The sequence below is a fragment of the Paramisgurnus dabryanus genome, chromosome 11, assembly GCF_030506205.2.
Source record: "Paramisgurnus dabryanus chromosome 11, PD_genome_1.1, whole genome shotgun sequence".
Lineage (NCBI taxonomy): Eukaryota > Metazoa > Chordata > Actinopteri > Cypriniformes > Cobitidae > Paramisgurnus > Paramisgurnus dabryanus.
In genome coordinates, this window is record NC_133347.1 from 30,745,164 (window position 1) to 30,762,099 (window position 16,936).

The 16,936-nt window shown below is 36.4% G+C and overlaps 1 protein-coding gene across 1 annotated transcript in view; it reads left to right on the forward strand.

Annotated features, from left to right (window-relative positions):
* Window positions 1-16,936, forward strand: part of cacna2d3a (calcium channel, voltage-dependent, alpha 2/delta subunit 3a) — a 129,173-nt gene that overhangs the window by 8,450 nt on the left and 103,787 nt on the right. Inside the window, exons 3-4 of the mRNA XM_065247772.1 lie at window positions 11,773-11,889; window positions 16,204-16,263. Of these exons, the coding sequence (XP_065103844.1) occupies window positions 11,773-11,889; window positions 16,204-16,263 (177 nt within the window). The remainder of the gene's footprint in view (window positions 1-11,772; window positions 11,890-16,203; window positions 16,264-16,936) is intronic.

Consider the following 16,936-nt stretch of genomic DNA (forward strand, 5'->3'; position numbering starts at 1 on the left):
CTCGGAGCGCACCAAAATACATTGTATCATTTTTCAGTTAGTGCAGTCCGTTCACATATATATATTTTTTTACTTTACTCGACATGCCGCACCGTACACCATGTGACAACGGTCAGCGCTGTCATTGGTCTCTGACAGCTCTTACCATCTCATGACCACCCCCACGTTTCCACGACAACCAGCCTGACAGGGAGAGCGCAGCTATCAAGATGTGGAGATAAACAATGCACGTCTTTGCGAAGTTTCTTTGCTTTGACGCGAAATTGCGTAGCTGTTCTATTAAAGCCTTTCTCACGGAGCCGTTTGCTAAAAAGCCCGTAATGTCACAATTTGTGTGTGGAGGACAGCTATGCATTTATAAAATCATCAGCTCAAACGTAAAGGAGACCGCGAATCTCTATGCAACGGACCAGGATTGGCTTGTTTGTTGTTAACCCACAATATAACACCCGGCTCACGTCACAACGAAAGCCCAGTGGCTCAAACATGTGGAGAACTTCCTGTATTTGGTTCGGAGCGGCCGTTTAGTGCGCACCCGAGTGCGGCTGTTGTGTTCACACTGACCCAAACGCACCGTACTCGGAGCGACGCGTCATTTGGGCCGACCTAAACAGTGTATATGTGAAAACACCCTTAGATGGTGTTTGTTTTAATAGTACTACCCTACATTTGTTTGTATATGGAAAAGATTTCTTCTATTTAACCAAAACATGCTAATCTGTATATTTAAACATTTTATTAACTGGGGGAAAACCCATTAACTTGTAAAGTTCTGTTGTGTAATACTTTAAGTTATTTTATTTTATCCTGTTCACCTGCAAGTATAAGCCTGGACATCAGAAATAAAAGGTTTATATAATTTATTCACGGAGCTTCCTTTTGCTCTATCCCACTCTTCCCTGGGAAGTTTGCCCAATTCTTCTCCCAGTTTTAGAAGGTGGTAATCAGTACGTCACTGAGACTCTCACAAAACCTAACTAAAGTCTTAACTCTGATTGTGAGATAAAGAGCATCACAGTTTGATTTCAAACATTTATTTGATTGTGATTTCAATCGCTGCCATGAACTAACTCATTCAGTATTAAAGATATCAAGTTTATATTTTCACAGAATGTTCTTTACGTTATGCAGGCTGATTTTATGTAGAAAACTGTAAACCACAAATAAATACTTTAGCTGGGTTTTCACAGGCAGGGTCACAATTATCTAGTGTATGGTCAGGTTTTTGGGATCATACACACCATATCATGTATGATTAATTTTTAAGAATGTTCCATTTTCTCTGAATATTTAATTACTGTATTTTTCTATTCAATTTACATTTGCACAATATATCATATCTATAGACATGGCTAAATACTAATACCTAATGGTCAAAAGCAAAAGTAATAGGTCTGTATTACTAAATTGCAGAGAAAGATTTTGGATAGCTAGGTTGGCTTGTACAATATGTTTGGCGTGAAATGAGTGTGGTAGGTGTCCCAACTCACATTCTTGCATAGGGTCCAATTTTTACACTCCTGCAAATCGTTAACATTAAATTTCATTGGTCACTTTGTTGTCATGTGCATTTTTGTCACATTTAATGGCATGTACACGGCCTCATTGTTTTGTTAATTATTTATCTGATAAAACAATATAAGTTTAGTCTTTTATCTAGTTCTTTTTTTTGCCTTTAATAAAAGTTTGTTAGAATGCGGATGAAAAAGTGAGAGATCATGTTGCAGTCTGTTTATTTAAAGTAAATGATGTGTCAGGACATTCTGAATTTGCTGAGTAAGGCATGTTCTTGGGTCAGCATGTTCTGAAGGTCCTGAAGCAATTAAAAAGATCAAGTTCTAACTCAATCCTTACCCATATATATTACAAAAACTGTCATTTTAAACTTGGCTTACCCTAGTAGTATATGAACCAGTACTAAACCTAACTCAACAAAACATTACATTATTGTTGTAAAGTAAAATTGAGCCACATATAAGTAAATATGTTGTTTGGACTAGATGGCTTGTTGTGCTTTTTCCTAAACTCTACTTTTAGTAAAAAATGTGCACAATGTTTTTGTAACCTATGTATCAGGGCTGTGCACAGGGGGGTGGCCCGGTGGCTAGAGCAACTGCCCCTCTGCCCTAATCAGCTGAGGTGCCCCTCTCACCAACCGCCAACCCGGGTCAAAGTGTTCTGTTACCGCTCGTCTAAAGATCCACCTTTTCTGGTAATCCACTTTGTGATTTCCCGCCCGCTACGCAGCATCTCTCACAATCTGTGCCCACTCTTTGAAGGGTGGAGACGACAGTTTGTTGTATTAACAGGTAGATTCATTACATTACCTCAGTTGTTAAGCTGCTCAATTAGTAATTTGGTAGTTTGAAGCCGAGAGAGGTCTTGTACTATATTTATTTTTGCTTTCTCGTGATCACGACTTAATTTTCTCCTTATCTCGAAATAACAGTTGTGTTCTTGTGATGTGATTAAAGCTTACAAAAGAACATAATTTTTAGACAGCAAAAGCATATTTAGCTAAATTAGCATGAATGAACAAATTAGATTTTACTTGGATCAGGGATCAAGATGAAATAGATTTGATAATAATTGACCATTTGATAGCGGTGAATTTAGGGACCGTCTATAAAGTATCTCCATATGCGTTTCTACTTAAACAGCATTAAAATGGAGTTACTTAAGTCACAAAACCAACTGTAAAGTGTTCATGTGGTTGTCAACTATGCACACTTTTTTAGATTTTTTTTATTTTATTCAAATAAACTGTTAAATACTATTGAAGATAGAAACGTGTACATTGTTACTTTAGAGATGGTCCCTAAATTCACGAACATCAAACTTTATTTATTAAGTCTATCGACAATGAGCTACGCGTGGTAACCCAACTCATATATGCATCAGCAGTCCACTTCAAAATAAACGAATATTATGGACAGGAAATTACATTATGGCATTTGGATTATCATGTCAGGATAACATGAAAACAACTTTTGTTATCTCGAGATCATGAGAAAACAAGCAGCAAAAATAAAAATGTGGATGACCTCTCTTGGCTTTCGTATGTTTTTGTATTTCTGTGGGTAATGATTTGCTCTTGGTCTTCTAAAAGTGCTAACAACTTAGCAAGTAAACATTCTTAGAATTACAGTGATTGTCTAATATAAATAACACAAAATTTGCTGTTGTTGGCACACTTTGTAGACAAAAAAATAAAAAACAATGTTTTCACAAAAAAAAAGAAGACTGCAAAGGAAGGCTGCAAAAGCTCTTCAAAATTGTAAACATTGATTCAAAGCTTCAGCACGTAAATCATATAGAATATTAAGCAGTTTTGTCACACTTTAATTCTTGTTATTAAATATATTTTCCATTATAATCACTTCTCTTTTTCTGATACTAATCTATAACACATCATATTGTTAAAACCATATAAATTGTGCCCTCCCCCAGTGCCCCCTTTTTGGTTTGGGCCACTGCCCCTCAAAATGTCTGTGCACGGCCCTGCTATGTATATTATAAATATATGATTCAATTCAATTTTCTTTATATAGCGCTTTTCACAATGTTGAATTGTTACAAAGCAGCTTTACATTATAAAAACAAGAGAAAACACTGAAAAATCAGAGGACAACAGCGGCTAAGAATAACCCATACTAGAGTACTAACTCTTTCTCTGCCAGCTTTTTTTAAAAAGTTGCCAGCCAGCATTTTTTATGACTTTCACAAAAGTTTAATGCCTTCCAGATATTTTTTTTATATATAAACATAAAATATAAAAAAAATGAAATAACCCTCTGCTTTCAAATAAAATAAAATGTTTCATCCAATCTTCATTTGTTTTCTTTTATCACCTCTCAAATATGGGTAGGGATCACTTTTGTAGAATGAGGTAGAAAAATGGCTGACCGCACACTGAATCCAAAAAAGACTCAAAAAGTCTAGAAAATACAAAATTTATTCATTAAAGTGCAAAAATTTGAATTAAAACCAGCGAAACCTGAGCAAACGTTTCAGCAGCTTGCTATCCTCAGTGCTCAATGTACAACAAACAAGCACCCTCTTAAAAGACAGACACTTAGAGGCCATCAGCTAAGTCCTATTATCACAATCATCAATTAGCACAAATGGCAATCAATAATCACAGAAACCTAACATTACAAACTATGTAAACATCCATACAGAAATAATGTTACAAAGAATGTTACAAAAAATAAACAAATAAATCACAGAAAACATGACAGTTCAAATTCTTCATTCATACCCTCAGGAAATAAAGATTTAAGTAAAAAAATCCAAAAGGCCTCCCTTTGTAACAGTTTCTTGTCTCTATCTCCACCTCTTCTGTGAGGTAAAATCCTCTCGATGCCCAGGAACTTCATATCAGACAAAGGGTGTTTAGCAAGATTAAAATGACGATAGATGGGAGATGCATCATCACATCTACCAATTTCACTGGTATGTTCAATCATTCTGGTGCGTAAAGCACGTGTGGTTTTGCCTACATATAACAGAGAACAAGGACAAATAATGATATAAATCATATATGTACTCTTGCAAGTTATTAATTGTTTGATCTTATATCTTTTTTGTGTACGAGGATGTATAAATTAGTGATGGGCAGTCCGGCTCTTTCCATTGATTCGGCTCTTTCGGCTCAAGCTCCGGCTCTACATTTTAGTGATGGCAGTCCGGCTCTTTTCATAGATTCGGCTCTTCTGGCTCGGCTCCCTTAGAAGAGCCGGCTCCCCTGCCTGCGTCTGAAGATTCGGCTCTGCTCGTTCGCTACAAAGAATCAGCTCTTAGAGCCGGCGTTCGCGAACGACCCATCACTAGTATAAATGATTGGTATTTGACATATTTTGTGCAAGAAGTACATCTGTAGCATGGAAAATTACCCTGGGCATCAGTTAGAGTAGTTGGAGAAGAGACATGAGTGTCTGCATGAACAAGCTTATCCCTCAGACTAGAACTTCTAGAAGAAACACAAAGTGGTGGATCATGAAATACATTCATTAACTGGGGATCACTTTGAATAATGTGCCAGTGACTGTAAATAATCTTCCTGATATCATTACTCAATGGACTAAATGTAGATTTAAAAACACAAGAATAGCTTTTCTTACTTTTGTTTACAGTCAAGTTCCTTTCTTCCCGTTCCTGTAAACTACAAACTTTCTCAAGTGCAGTATCAAGCCATTTATTGGGATAACCACGTGATTTAAAATCTGCGTATAGATTCTGGGCTTTAGCATCAAAATCCTCTTTCCTAGAACAGATACGATGAAGTCTTAAAAATTGACTATAGGGTAACCCACGTTTTAAAGGAGTAGGATGAGCACTGTTAGCATGGAGAAGACTATTCTTGGCTGTGTCTTTTCTATAAAGAGAGGAAATTATTTGTTTGTCCACAATTGATATGCAAGTATCCAAAAAACTAACATTTGTAGTTCCAACCTCATGAGTAAATTTGATCGATGGTCTTAAACAATTCATGTATAGAACAAATGTTTCAAAATCACTTGTAGAACCTTTGTAAATGACAAAGCAATCATCAATGTACCTTTTAAACAAGATAATATTATCAGAAAAAGGGTTATTATTGAAAACATATTTGTCCTCCAAAAAACCAAGATATAAATTGGCATAGTCAGGCGCCATAGTAGCCCCCATGGCCGTGCCCTCAATCTGTAAGTAATACTGGTTTTCAAATAAGAAATAGTTTTTAGTGAGAACCATTTCAGCCATGTCAATTATGAATTTGGATTGAAGGCCATCATCTTCAACACGTAAATCAAGGAAATGTTTTAATGCCACTAAACCTTAATGATGTGTAATGTTAGTATTTATTACACGGCTCTCTGGAATGCTTGATTCTGATTGGTCAGTTGAGACATTTGCAGGTTCGTTCTTTTCGAATAATAACCGCTCCAAAATAATAACGCATAGCCGGTACTACTTTTATGAGTAAGATCGCTCCGCGCCAATAAAGATCAATAAAGATTACTGTTTGTTTGGCGCCATCTTGTGACAAACACTCGACAACCACGACAAGACACAGAGAGCTTACTGAGACTGAACTTGACAAAATAGAGCATGACAGCTACGAAGCCAACACACAAAAAAATACAGAATGGGCATTAAAACTTCTCAAAGACTGGTTAAAGAGAAAAAAATGAAGATAGACAAGTATGAAGCAGAGGATCTTAATAAGGTATTACGATCATTTTATGCATCTGTGCAAAGTTTCGCGGAAGGATAAAAAATGTTAATTTAAAACAAATATGCCAATAAAATGTTTCAAATTCATATTCATGTCCAGTTTTTTTTCTTATGTGACAAGTAGCCGTGTAATAAGCGGGATAATGTAGAGTCAGCCGGTAGTTATCGGGAAATAAGCCCCTTCAGTGTGATACAAGACCCTCCGCTTCGCGTCGGGTCCTGATCACACTGTCGGGGCTTATTTCCCGATAACTACCGGCTGCCTCTACATTATCCCTTACATAATGAGGTCACATCCATTGTAGCAAGTATTACACCCTGTTCAACATTATGAATGGTTGATAAACACTGGAGGAAATCTGATGTATCTCTAAGATAACTAGGGAGGGATGTGACTAAAGGTCTCAGAACAAAATCAACAAAATTTGAGAGTGGTTCAGAGAGACTATTGTTACCAGCTACTATAGGCCGTCCAGGTGGATTAATCAAGCTTTTATATAGGGATATTTTGTAAAGGGCTTTTGCTAGAAATCAGATTTAGAGTGATGATTAAAACATACACAGAGTTTTTCCTGTATTTATAACCATAGATGCTTCAGTGTTTTATAAGTTGTGTAAGAGCACCACCTGGTGGATAATAGCGAATATATGGATTGCCGTAAAAACATGTCATTGGCATTGAAGAGTGTTCTCTTAATGGCCGAGATAACTTGTCATTACCAGGGAAAGAGATAATGTAACGTAGTTTAACGACATTATATCTGAGATATAATGTAATGTAGAAAAACCCTTTGCGAAAAAAGTCCTTGGGAGGAAAAAAGAGAGAGAGAGAGAGACAGACAAAGCTGATCCTATAGAAGATATACTCTATATTAAATACTATATTATATATTTTTATGTGAATTGGTGGAAAATCCAGGCATGGATTGAAAAAGGATCATGACATAATCTAGATGTGCTGTCACCTAAAGTTATTGCCACAGGAGTGGAAGCGCTGATTTTACTGTTGTTTGCACTATTGCATGGCAGTGTTTTCTCCCTGGGGTCGACAACGACACAGACGCAACCTCTTAATTTTTTAATCACTGCTTCAAAAAGACTTTGATTACTCTGCTGATTTTGGGCAAACAGATATGATTTATACAACATTTAAAACGTAAAGTGTCTAGTTTTTTCCACTCCCAATAAAAACAGAATGTTGTGCTTTTCACAAAATTAAGAAAATAAACATAATGTGCGTTCTGTTATCTCTCCCTCAATGAGGTCCCAAAGCGTCAGTAAGATTAACTGTAACTTAACAAATACTTGTCAGACAAACAGAAGATAAAATGTCTACATAATGCTTTAAAAGATGTAAGTGAAATCGAAAACAAATATTCTTATTTTGTATAAGCTGTATGAGAAGGAGGAGATGTACAGTCTTTCTCTTGTTACTGTTTCCTGAGCTGAGATCGCCAGGATCACAATTTTTTGCATTCAGTGCTGTTAATTTGTGTTGTTTTCCCCAAGTGCAGCACACCGGACAACTAAAGTCTTATTTACTCGCGTATGTCTTCTCACTGCAAGTTCCCTCCAGACGCGAGTGATTCCTTGTGCTTCTGTCAAACAGTACGATGTGACGGCCACACACATCTGTACGAGGCATCATATTTCACACGCTTTGTGGTATTCTTATAAAATAACGCACTTACAAACGAGACATCTAAAATCTTGTTTTTCACTTGTATCTTTGCAAAGCAAGTTCATTACACGCATAATCACAGGCCTGGCCAGGCATTCCTTTGTGCTTCATTAAAAACACGCAACGGAGTAATGGCATCTGTAAACAAACACAAAGTATTTATAAGTTGACCATGTTCATCCCTTACTAAATTTACCATGATTTACACGAGGCTGCCTTCGAAGTGTTGTTTTATACTCCACCTTGGTCAGTCATCAACCTGCCCTATTCTTTGTCTCTGTCTGGCTCAGCCCTCCCTCCAGCTCCGCCTTTGTACTCGGTCCCACCAGATTTGCCTCTGTCCTCTGGTTATCTGCCTTCACATCAGACGCTCATCATTGCGGCTTTACCTCGGTCTTTAGTTCCATCGGCATCACGTGGGCTCATCGGGTTATTGTCTCCATCTGGGTGTATAATGTTGGCTCCCTCTTCGTCAGTCATCTCCAGGGTGGTAATCACCATATCGTTTCCACCATGGGTCCTTCCCCCTTAAACGCCACCCTGGGCCATTGCTCTGCCTTGCCTCTAGCCGTCCATCAGGCTCCTCCTGCTCCCCCCTAGGCTCGTTCCACCCTCCACTCCCCATGGACTTGCTGTTTGGACTTGTATTGTTTTGTATCTAATTTGCTCCTTGTTTGGTCCAAGTATATATACAATGCCTTTTGTTCTGTTCCTTGTCAGTTCTCATTAGACCTGTTTGAGTCATGACTCACTCAGATCTTTCACCCGGATCTTTGAATCAACTCATGAGTCGCGAGTCTCTAGTATCATTAACCCTCATCAGTTGAGTCCTACTACAATTCAATGTAAAACCATAAAGAGCACCACCACACACACAAACCTCTTGCAACATTATTGATTATTGATGAGACTTTGCTCGCTCTACAGATCCACTCGTAACCGGCTGATCTGCGCAAGAACTGACCCAGGATTCTCACTCAGAGCCGGAAACATTGCAAACTCGAGAGACCTGCTGATCTGTGCGAGCCGCATACTGACCTGAGATTCTCACTCAGAGCCAGAAACATTGCGGACTCATGCGAATCTGCATTGTTTCCGGCTCTGACTCGAGTCAGATTCATAGATCTGCCGGAAACATTGCAGACTCGAGACTCTCCGGCTCTGACCCATTGTCTCTAACCATAACCTAGTAGGAAGACTCACCATTTCATAGTGTATGAAAAATAAACCGCTTTTCAATGTTTTTAAACTTGACTGAAATTCTATAGATTGTATTTCTGGATTAAAGGGTAAATCAGCATCAAAATGTATGCAATACTTAACTGATTTAACTTAATTAATTTAACTGATAATTACTGTCTGATACTCTGGCTATGTACTTTTGTTGTTTATATTTTTTCTTTTTTTTACTGACTACTTGATATAAACCCCTTAATCGCCCACGTCACTGTGACGTCACCGCTCTAGCTGGAGGCAAAAAATAAGGAACTTATAGGCGGCGCGCTAAAAGTTTGAGTTTTTGACTTTAAAATGTCATCTATACGTGTTTTTGGCGGCCAGAATAGAAGGAACAGCACTTTTGGTTCAAAACTAAAGTTTTACCGGATCCCGGCAGACATTCCTTCACAAAAATCAAGAAGAAAATTGTGGTTGAATGCAATACGGCTTACAGACTGGATGGAGACGATCATAAAAAATGTTTGTGTTTGCAGTGCACACTTCATATCAGGTAATATACTCTATGCATATGTACTGGTGTGTTGGTTTTATCTAGTACAAATCAGCAAGTTTCTGTTTTATAGGCGAAAAGTCACCAACCGCACAATTGTTTAACTTAAATGTTAAACAAACATACACAGCGATAGATGTGTGTGACATCCTTTGAATGATCTCTTAAAATAATCCCCATTGCTAATCATAGTTATCCCAGCGATAGGTTACATTAGACAATAAGAAGAAGCCTTGACCAAATTCCCGAAACCACCCGAAAGTAATTCATATGTTGTCTAGGAAATATCCAAAACCAGGTTAAAATCGCGAGAGTTAATTTACAAAAATAGCTCTCACGGTCCCGCAGAATCAGTGACTGTACATATTCGGACAGATCCGAAACTTCTTCTGCATTCATGTTTAATAAATCCCTCCTAAAACGTGCTAGTTTAAGCTTGTCAACATTGCCTCCGCGGCTCTTTCTGCCTCCAGCAAAGCCCCGCCCACACAAATACGTCACAATGTTTACCAACTGTAAAAGGGTCTATATGATATTTAGTTCATCTAACTATCTATCGACTGATATTTTTTATTTTTCTCTTTATTTTTTTTACTTTTTTATCAATTTTTTGGTTCTTTATGCAAACATGTTCTGTAACATAATGTAACTGTAACCAGTTCTGTCAAGAGGAGTGGGCCAAAATTCCAGCAAACTATTGTAGAAAGCTTGTGGAAGGATACCCAAAACGTTTGGCCCAAGTGAAACAGTTTCGGGGCAATTCTACCAAATACTAAGGAAGTGTATGTATACTTTTGACTTTGATGAAAGTGATAAGAAAATAAAAAAAATTCTCCCTCGCTCGATTCTGACATTTAACAAATGCAAAAAACATGTTAATATTTATTGATATAAAACAGAAAAAGTTTACTTTGATTTAATGTATGACAGTAAGAAATAAAAGTTTTTGTGTTTTTTTCTGAAGTGTATGTAAACATCTGGTTTCAACTGTATATATATATATATATATATATATATATATATATACACTAGTCAACATTTGAAGTGGATCAAAACTTTTTCTAAAAGTTGTCTCAAAACCAATACCCAATACCCATTTTTGTCTTGGGACAAAATTGATGAACGTTTTTGATCCACTTCAAATGTTGACTAGTATATATATATATATTTCAGATGTGGTATTTTTTAGTCTGCCATGTTACCGGCTTTACTATTACAGCAGTTTTCTGCAGTGTTTCCCCTAAAATGAAGTTGGAGTTGATAAACAATGATGGGCCAAGACGTTTGACCAGTGTAGTAACAAGCATTTATTTTAAAGTGGCACACCTGATAAAAGAAACACACAACATTTAGCCATGCATAGGCAATGGTATAATAATAGTTGGAAAAAATGCAAACTGCAAATAAATTTGAAAGTGAATAAGAATACGAAAAAACTATTAAATATTGACCAAGCATACAAAAATGCAAAATGTGCAAATTACTAGAACAATAATACAACAACTATAAAATATAACAATAAAATATATTAAATACAAAAACAACAATCAAATGAAACAAAAATGCAAAATGTGCAAATAATAAATGCTAAGATAAAACGAAATAACTATTTGTTATACATTATTATATGTTGGCATTTAAAATTGCCAACTGGCTCACTTTCATAGTGCTGAGGCTGCACCTCCTCTGCGAAAGGATTTGCCCAGTTTTAGAAAAGACCCTCTCTGAAGGCACAGAGGTGGCAACAATGCAGAGTCTAGTCTGCATGACTGTGCACATGTTTTTGTAAACCAGTGCTCTGACTTTCCACCATTGCAGTGGGTCAGTTGTGCGGGGGATAAGCTGTTCTGACAAAAAACCTTTGACCTCAAGGATGGCCTCAGTTAAGGGGTTTTGATTGTCTATGCGTAAACCCTCTCACCCTCTCTTCAAAGTCGGCCCAAACTTGAGGCCCTGACTGACGTTCACGGCTTGCTTCACCAGCAGCAGCAGCAGCAGCAGCTGTGCCATCCTCAAAATGTTTATTGGGCAAAGATAGTAGCTACGTGTAGAAGTATTTCCCATCATAGCTGGATGACTAGAATGCTGTATGCACAAATTAGGATCCACTCAGTCATTGTCTGATTTCACTTTATTTCTACAGAAATATAAAGAACTTGAGCAGTCACTGAGAGTGGAAGAGATTAATGGACTCAGGCTTGTGAAGAGCCTCGCTGAGAACATGGAACAGATGTTCAACAAGAAGTCCCAGGCTATAAAGGTAACTCTCTTTGCATGCATATTTGTATGTACAGTTGTGCTCATAAGTTTACATACCTTGGCAGATTATTTCAGAGACAGTTCCTGTAAATTCTTAGCTGTCTTGCATGAACTGCATGCTTGAGATGTTTGCTGTTGAGACAAGAAATTTGTAACACATACTATTCAACACATACTTGCTTTACCAACGAAGAACAAAAATTTTTCATCCTTATATACGTGTATTCTCACAAATGCTCAGACTCAGACTGCAGAAGTGATGAATCAAACTGATACTACACATTCACTGCTTTTCATGTGTGAACAATTCATGCATCAGGACACCTCATCATTTTCTTAAGATGATCACATTAGATAGAAGAATTAAAGTCTAAACATATTGTAAAAAGTGATGTTTTTATTTTAATCCAGGGCTGGGTCACTATTGGACAGAACCCCTTGCGGGTTTAAAAACGACCCAATGCTGGGTGGTTTTTACTCAACCATGGGTTGAAACAACCCAACATTGTGTTCTGTCCAAATCTGACCCTGCCTGGGGTTGAAATAAAACAACCCAACACTTTTAGTAGATAGTATATGTAGACAGTTTCATTGGACGCATATTCTATGTAATGGTTATGCGCCTATCCCAAAGTTAACATCCAGTCAGTGTTTGTTTATGGGTCTGGCTAGGGACTAATCTGACCTCTGGAACAAATACCTTGTCAAAAATTAAAATGTTTGGGTTTCCTAAAGATGAGGGGAGATGGCGAGCATGGATCTCCACTGTTTTAAGAGAAATTTGGGAGCCAAGCAAGAATTCAAAGATCTGTAAATGTGTAAACATTAATTTTTCACAGTACGTTAGCTTAATGTAATGGTTGATATGCTTTAGCTATGATTTGAACTAAGCATGGAGCACATGCATGCGCGTACACACACACACACAAAAGCGAAACATCTCCGCATTGGATGAGAACATGCTATCTTATAAATATTAATGAGATACTGACGTTATTAATAAACTAAAATATGCTAAAAATTAACTAGTTTACTTCTAATGTAAAAATTAAAAGATACTAACATTGTCTTCTATAATGTGTAACACAACTTACTTTGTTAACATCTAAAAAAAGTGTTGGTTAGTGTTTCATAACGCTTTAAGTCTACCTTAACTAATTTTACTAATTATTTTAATTCTTACGTTAAGACATGAATCTCCCATGTGTCTTTATTTGAAAGAATCCATAATTATGCCATTGTCGTCAGTAGATGCCATTTTCTTGTTGCCACAATATTATCTTGGTTTGTTAGTATTTTTTGTATGTTTTCCTTATGTTTATCCTCATGTTCATTTAGTCATCGTCTTGTTAATTATTCTATTTCACTCCTTGTAAGTCCCCATTGTCTTCACCTGTGTCTTGTTTGAATTAATTACCTGTGTTAAGGGTATAAATGCCCTGCCTGTCTTCAGTTCCTGGTCAGATCTACTTGTAATATACTGTGTGCTAACTTATGTGAAGTATTTACTGTTGTGTTGATGTGAATTCTCAGTATTCTGTCCATTCATTGTTATGATTAAAGTGAATGCAGTTAAAACAACCTTCCTCGTTCTCCTTCGTCTGTGCCACACCACAACCGTGACACTTGTATTCTGGTGCTTTAATTAAACAACTGCTTTCATAGCCTAAAAGCTTTGTTTCAGGGCCATCACCAAAACATACAGAATCAGGGCATTTCGTTTTCATGGGGGGGGGCACAGTTTTTATAAAATGAAAAACAGACTAAACAACTAAAACCCATTTGAAATAGACCAAGTCCCATATTACAACAAACACCAAAACACAATTAAGACTGTCCAGTCAACTACAACAAAACACATTCCTTACGTCTATACATGATTAACAAGAGTTTTAAGTTTTAACAACGCAATAATAATAACAATAACAATACATATCAGATAGTAAAAATTAAACGTAAGTACTCACCATTAAAAAAGCACAGTTGGTTGTGAAAGAAAAATCGCGTAAGACCTTAATATTTCCACTCATGTGGATTTTTTGCACAAGTTTTTTTTTCTCAGACATGAGCTGATGATGGCAAAATTTGAAAGACTACACATAATGTGCATCTGCGCAGAAGGAATCACGAATGATATATAAATCAACAATGTGGGATGATTACTGTATAATAGGGATGTGCATTGACGCATCGCGTTCCCATTAAAAAGACCTGTTTAAAATCGATTCTGAATCGTAAGGCTCCGATTCAGTGTTTCATGCACAGCTTGTGCATGTACTACGGCTCCGTGATCAGTAGGAAGTCCTTATCAATCTAAAATCACTACAAGTTTGACTCGTTAATAACGTGCATTTAAAAAAGCAACACTCGTCAAAGACAATCATTTAAAATATTATTTATTATCATGAAAATACCTGAAACAATCTGAAGAACAGCGATATAAATATGCCTCTAGATATTTCCTGGAATAGTATTAGTAATGCTACTTCTTCTGTGGCACAAATGGTGTTTCTAAGCGAGAGCGCCCACTGGCTTTTGGATGTGGCTGCATTTCACCGTAATTCGTTCAAATTCATTCATTGAAAAAACGCGCATTTGCCCGATTAATTGTCACAGCCCTACTGTATAAACATCTTATATCATTTATATCTACTATGTACCATACAACAACCAAAACAAAATATAAATGTATTGAAAAATAGCTGCTGGAGACTTGTCATTGGCTGTTGTATTTGAATAAATAATGGGGTAAGTTTGAGAATGGATTGCAGGGGAGTTTTTACTATAAATGTAATTGTTTCATTATTATGTTTTATATTATTATGTTCAATGTAATAAAATATAAATCAAAAGCATCGTTAGCCAACTACTGTCATAAGTTTAGTCGTTACTGACAAAGTTCAACGATTTGGTGTTTCCCAAAACCATAGTTCAAACAAAATATGCAAGCTGCAACGTAAACTTCTGTAGTTTGAATGACAGCTCTTCACCTGTGGGTTAGAAGCATAGTTTCTTGTTATTATCATACGTAGACTTACGCTGATCATGCTTTTGAACAAAATAAGCAAAAAACATGAAGTACATTCTATATCCATCATTCTAATCTAAACATATAATTTTATTTTTATTTTTTACATCTTTAAGTTTGTAAACCGAATTAAAGCTCTGCATTTGAAAACTGTGCATGTGCGCAGTCCTACAAGCTTTAAGACCCTAGGGAATCCTTGGGAGGAGTGACGTAAGAAGGAACTTGTGCATGAGTTAAATATCTTTACAAAAAACAACAGATAACTAAATCAGGATTACAAAATCAGTCGTCCTGTGCAATATAAGTTATTTATAGCAGTAATCTGACATTAAATTGATTTCCACAGATTAATTAGTACTCCACCTCCCTTGTGACATCATCAACTATGGTTTTGAACCAACATGGTTCAAACGACAAATGTGCGACAAAGTTACTATGTTTTCGTGAAACAGTCTTGACAAGGTAGTTAGTTTCTCCAACTATGCATCGTAATATGGTGGTTTAGAAGCAAGTTACATTGTTGTTTGGGAAGCACAGTGTGCTTTACATCAATACAAAAGACAATAAAATTATCAATAATAGGTAAAAATCATAAAAAAACAAACACAAAATACATAGTCGCCCTGGACCATACGCAAAATCAATCAATCAACTTTAAAAACAGATATGGACGAAGAAAATGTAATACTAACAGGCAACGCATTCCACACTCAGCAGCTTGGATTTCGAAATATGCAGCAGTCTCTGATTGAATGAGCGGAGAGACACAAGTGGACAGTTTTCTGTCAGCAAATCAGAAAGATAGGGAGGGGCCAAACCATTTAAAGATTTAAATACTAAAATAAGAATTTTAAAATCAACACGGCACCGTACTGGCAACCAGTGCAGAGAACATAGTACAGGGGTAATATGGTCTTGTTTTTTAGTTCTTGGTTATATTTTAACACAATGTTCTTTACAATATGTAGGATGACTTTATGTAGAAAACAGTAAATAAAAAATGCATACAGACAGTTTCATATTTTTGAATGATAATACATCTAGCCAATTCAAGTACTGTTTCACTTTTTAAAAATTAAAATTATTTTTTCTTGTTTTCACACAGTGCTGTATGTGTTTAGAAGACATAAAATATACCTTCTATCATTCTTTTTCTGATGCATTTATTTTGAGGCTGCTTGTTAAAAGCATTGACCCTCTTTGTTTCGCTGAATGGTGACGCTTGTCAGAAATCATAAGCTTTCAAAGTAAATCCATAAATAGCTCCTTATCTGTTTTTCTATTCAGCGATTGGTGGAGGCAGCAGAAGATGCTCACCTGAATCATGAGGAGGATCCTGAGCTACAGGTGAGAAACATCATCACTTACCATGGCAACTGCATCCCATCACTAGAGCAACAGTAACTTTATCAATGATGTTCAACAGTTGATGCTTAGTAATGTTATTTTATGTGTTTACAATTAGTATTGAAAACTGTCTTTAGGTTTTGTAGATTATAAACTATTAGCCATTTGTCTTTTGCTGAAATCTAACTTCGAGCCATGGATACAATTTACTTTTTTTTACTTTTTTTAAACAATTATAATGTGGCACAAAATAGCACAACTCTGTTCTACAGTGAAATATTACTTTGATCCTGCTATAAAATATTATTTTGCATTGACCTGACAAGGCAGCCAAGGTATGGCAGCCTCCATCTCCTGCCATACCAAATTGACACCCCAGGACAAACTCAATATCATCTCAAATATATATCTGACACATTTTTTTCACATTATTTTAAATTCTTATCTTCAGTGTCTCATTTGGTTCTATTTCTGTTTCCCCTGTGAAATTCCCCTGAATTTTACAAAGTTAATCTTAAACTGATGAACTGAAAAGAAAAGACTCTCCTCTTTAAATATTGTCCTTTAGGTTATTGTAGCTTATTACACGGCTCTCTAAAATTGATTCTGATTGGCCAGTCATGGCATTCCAAGGTACGGTATTCCCAGATAACATCTGCTCAAAACTAAAAAC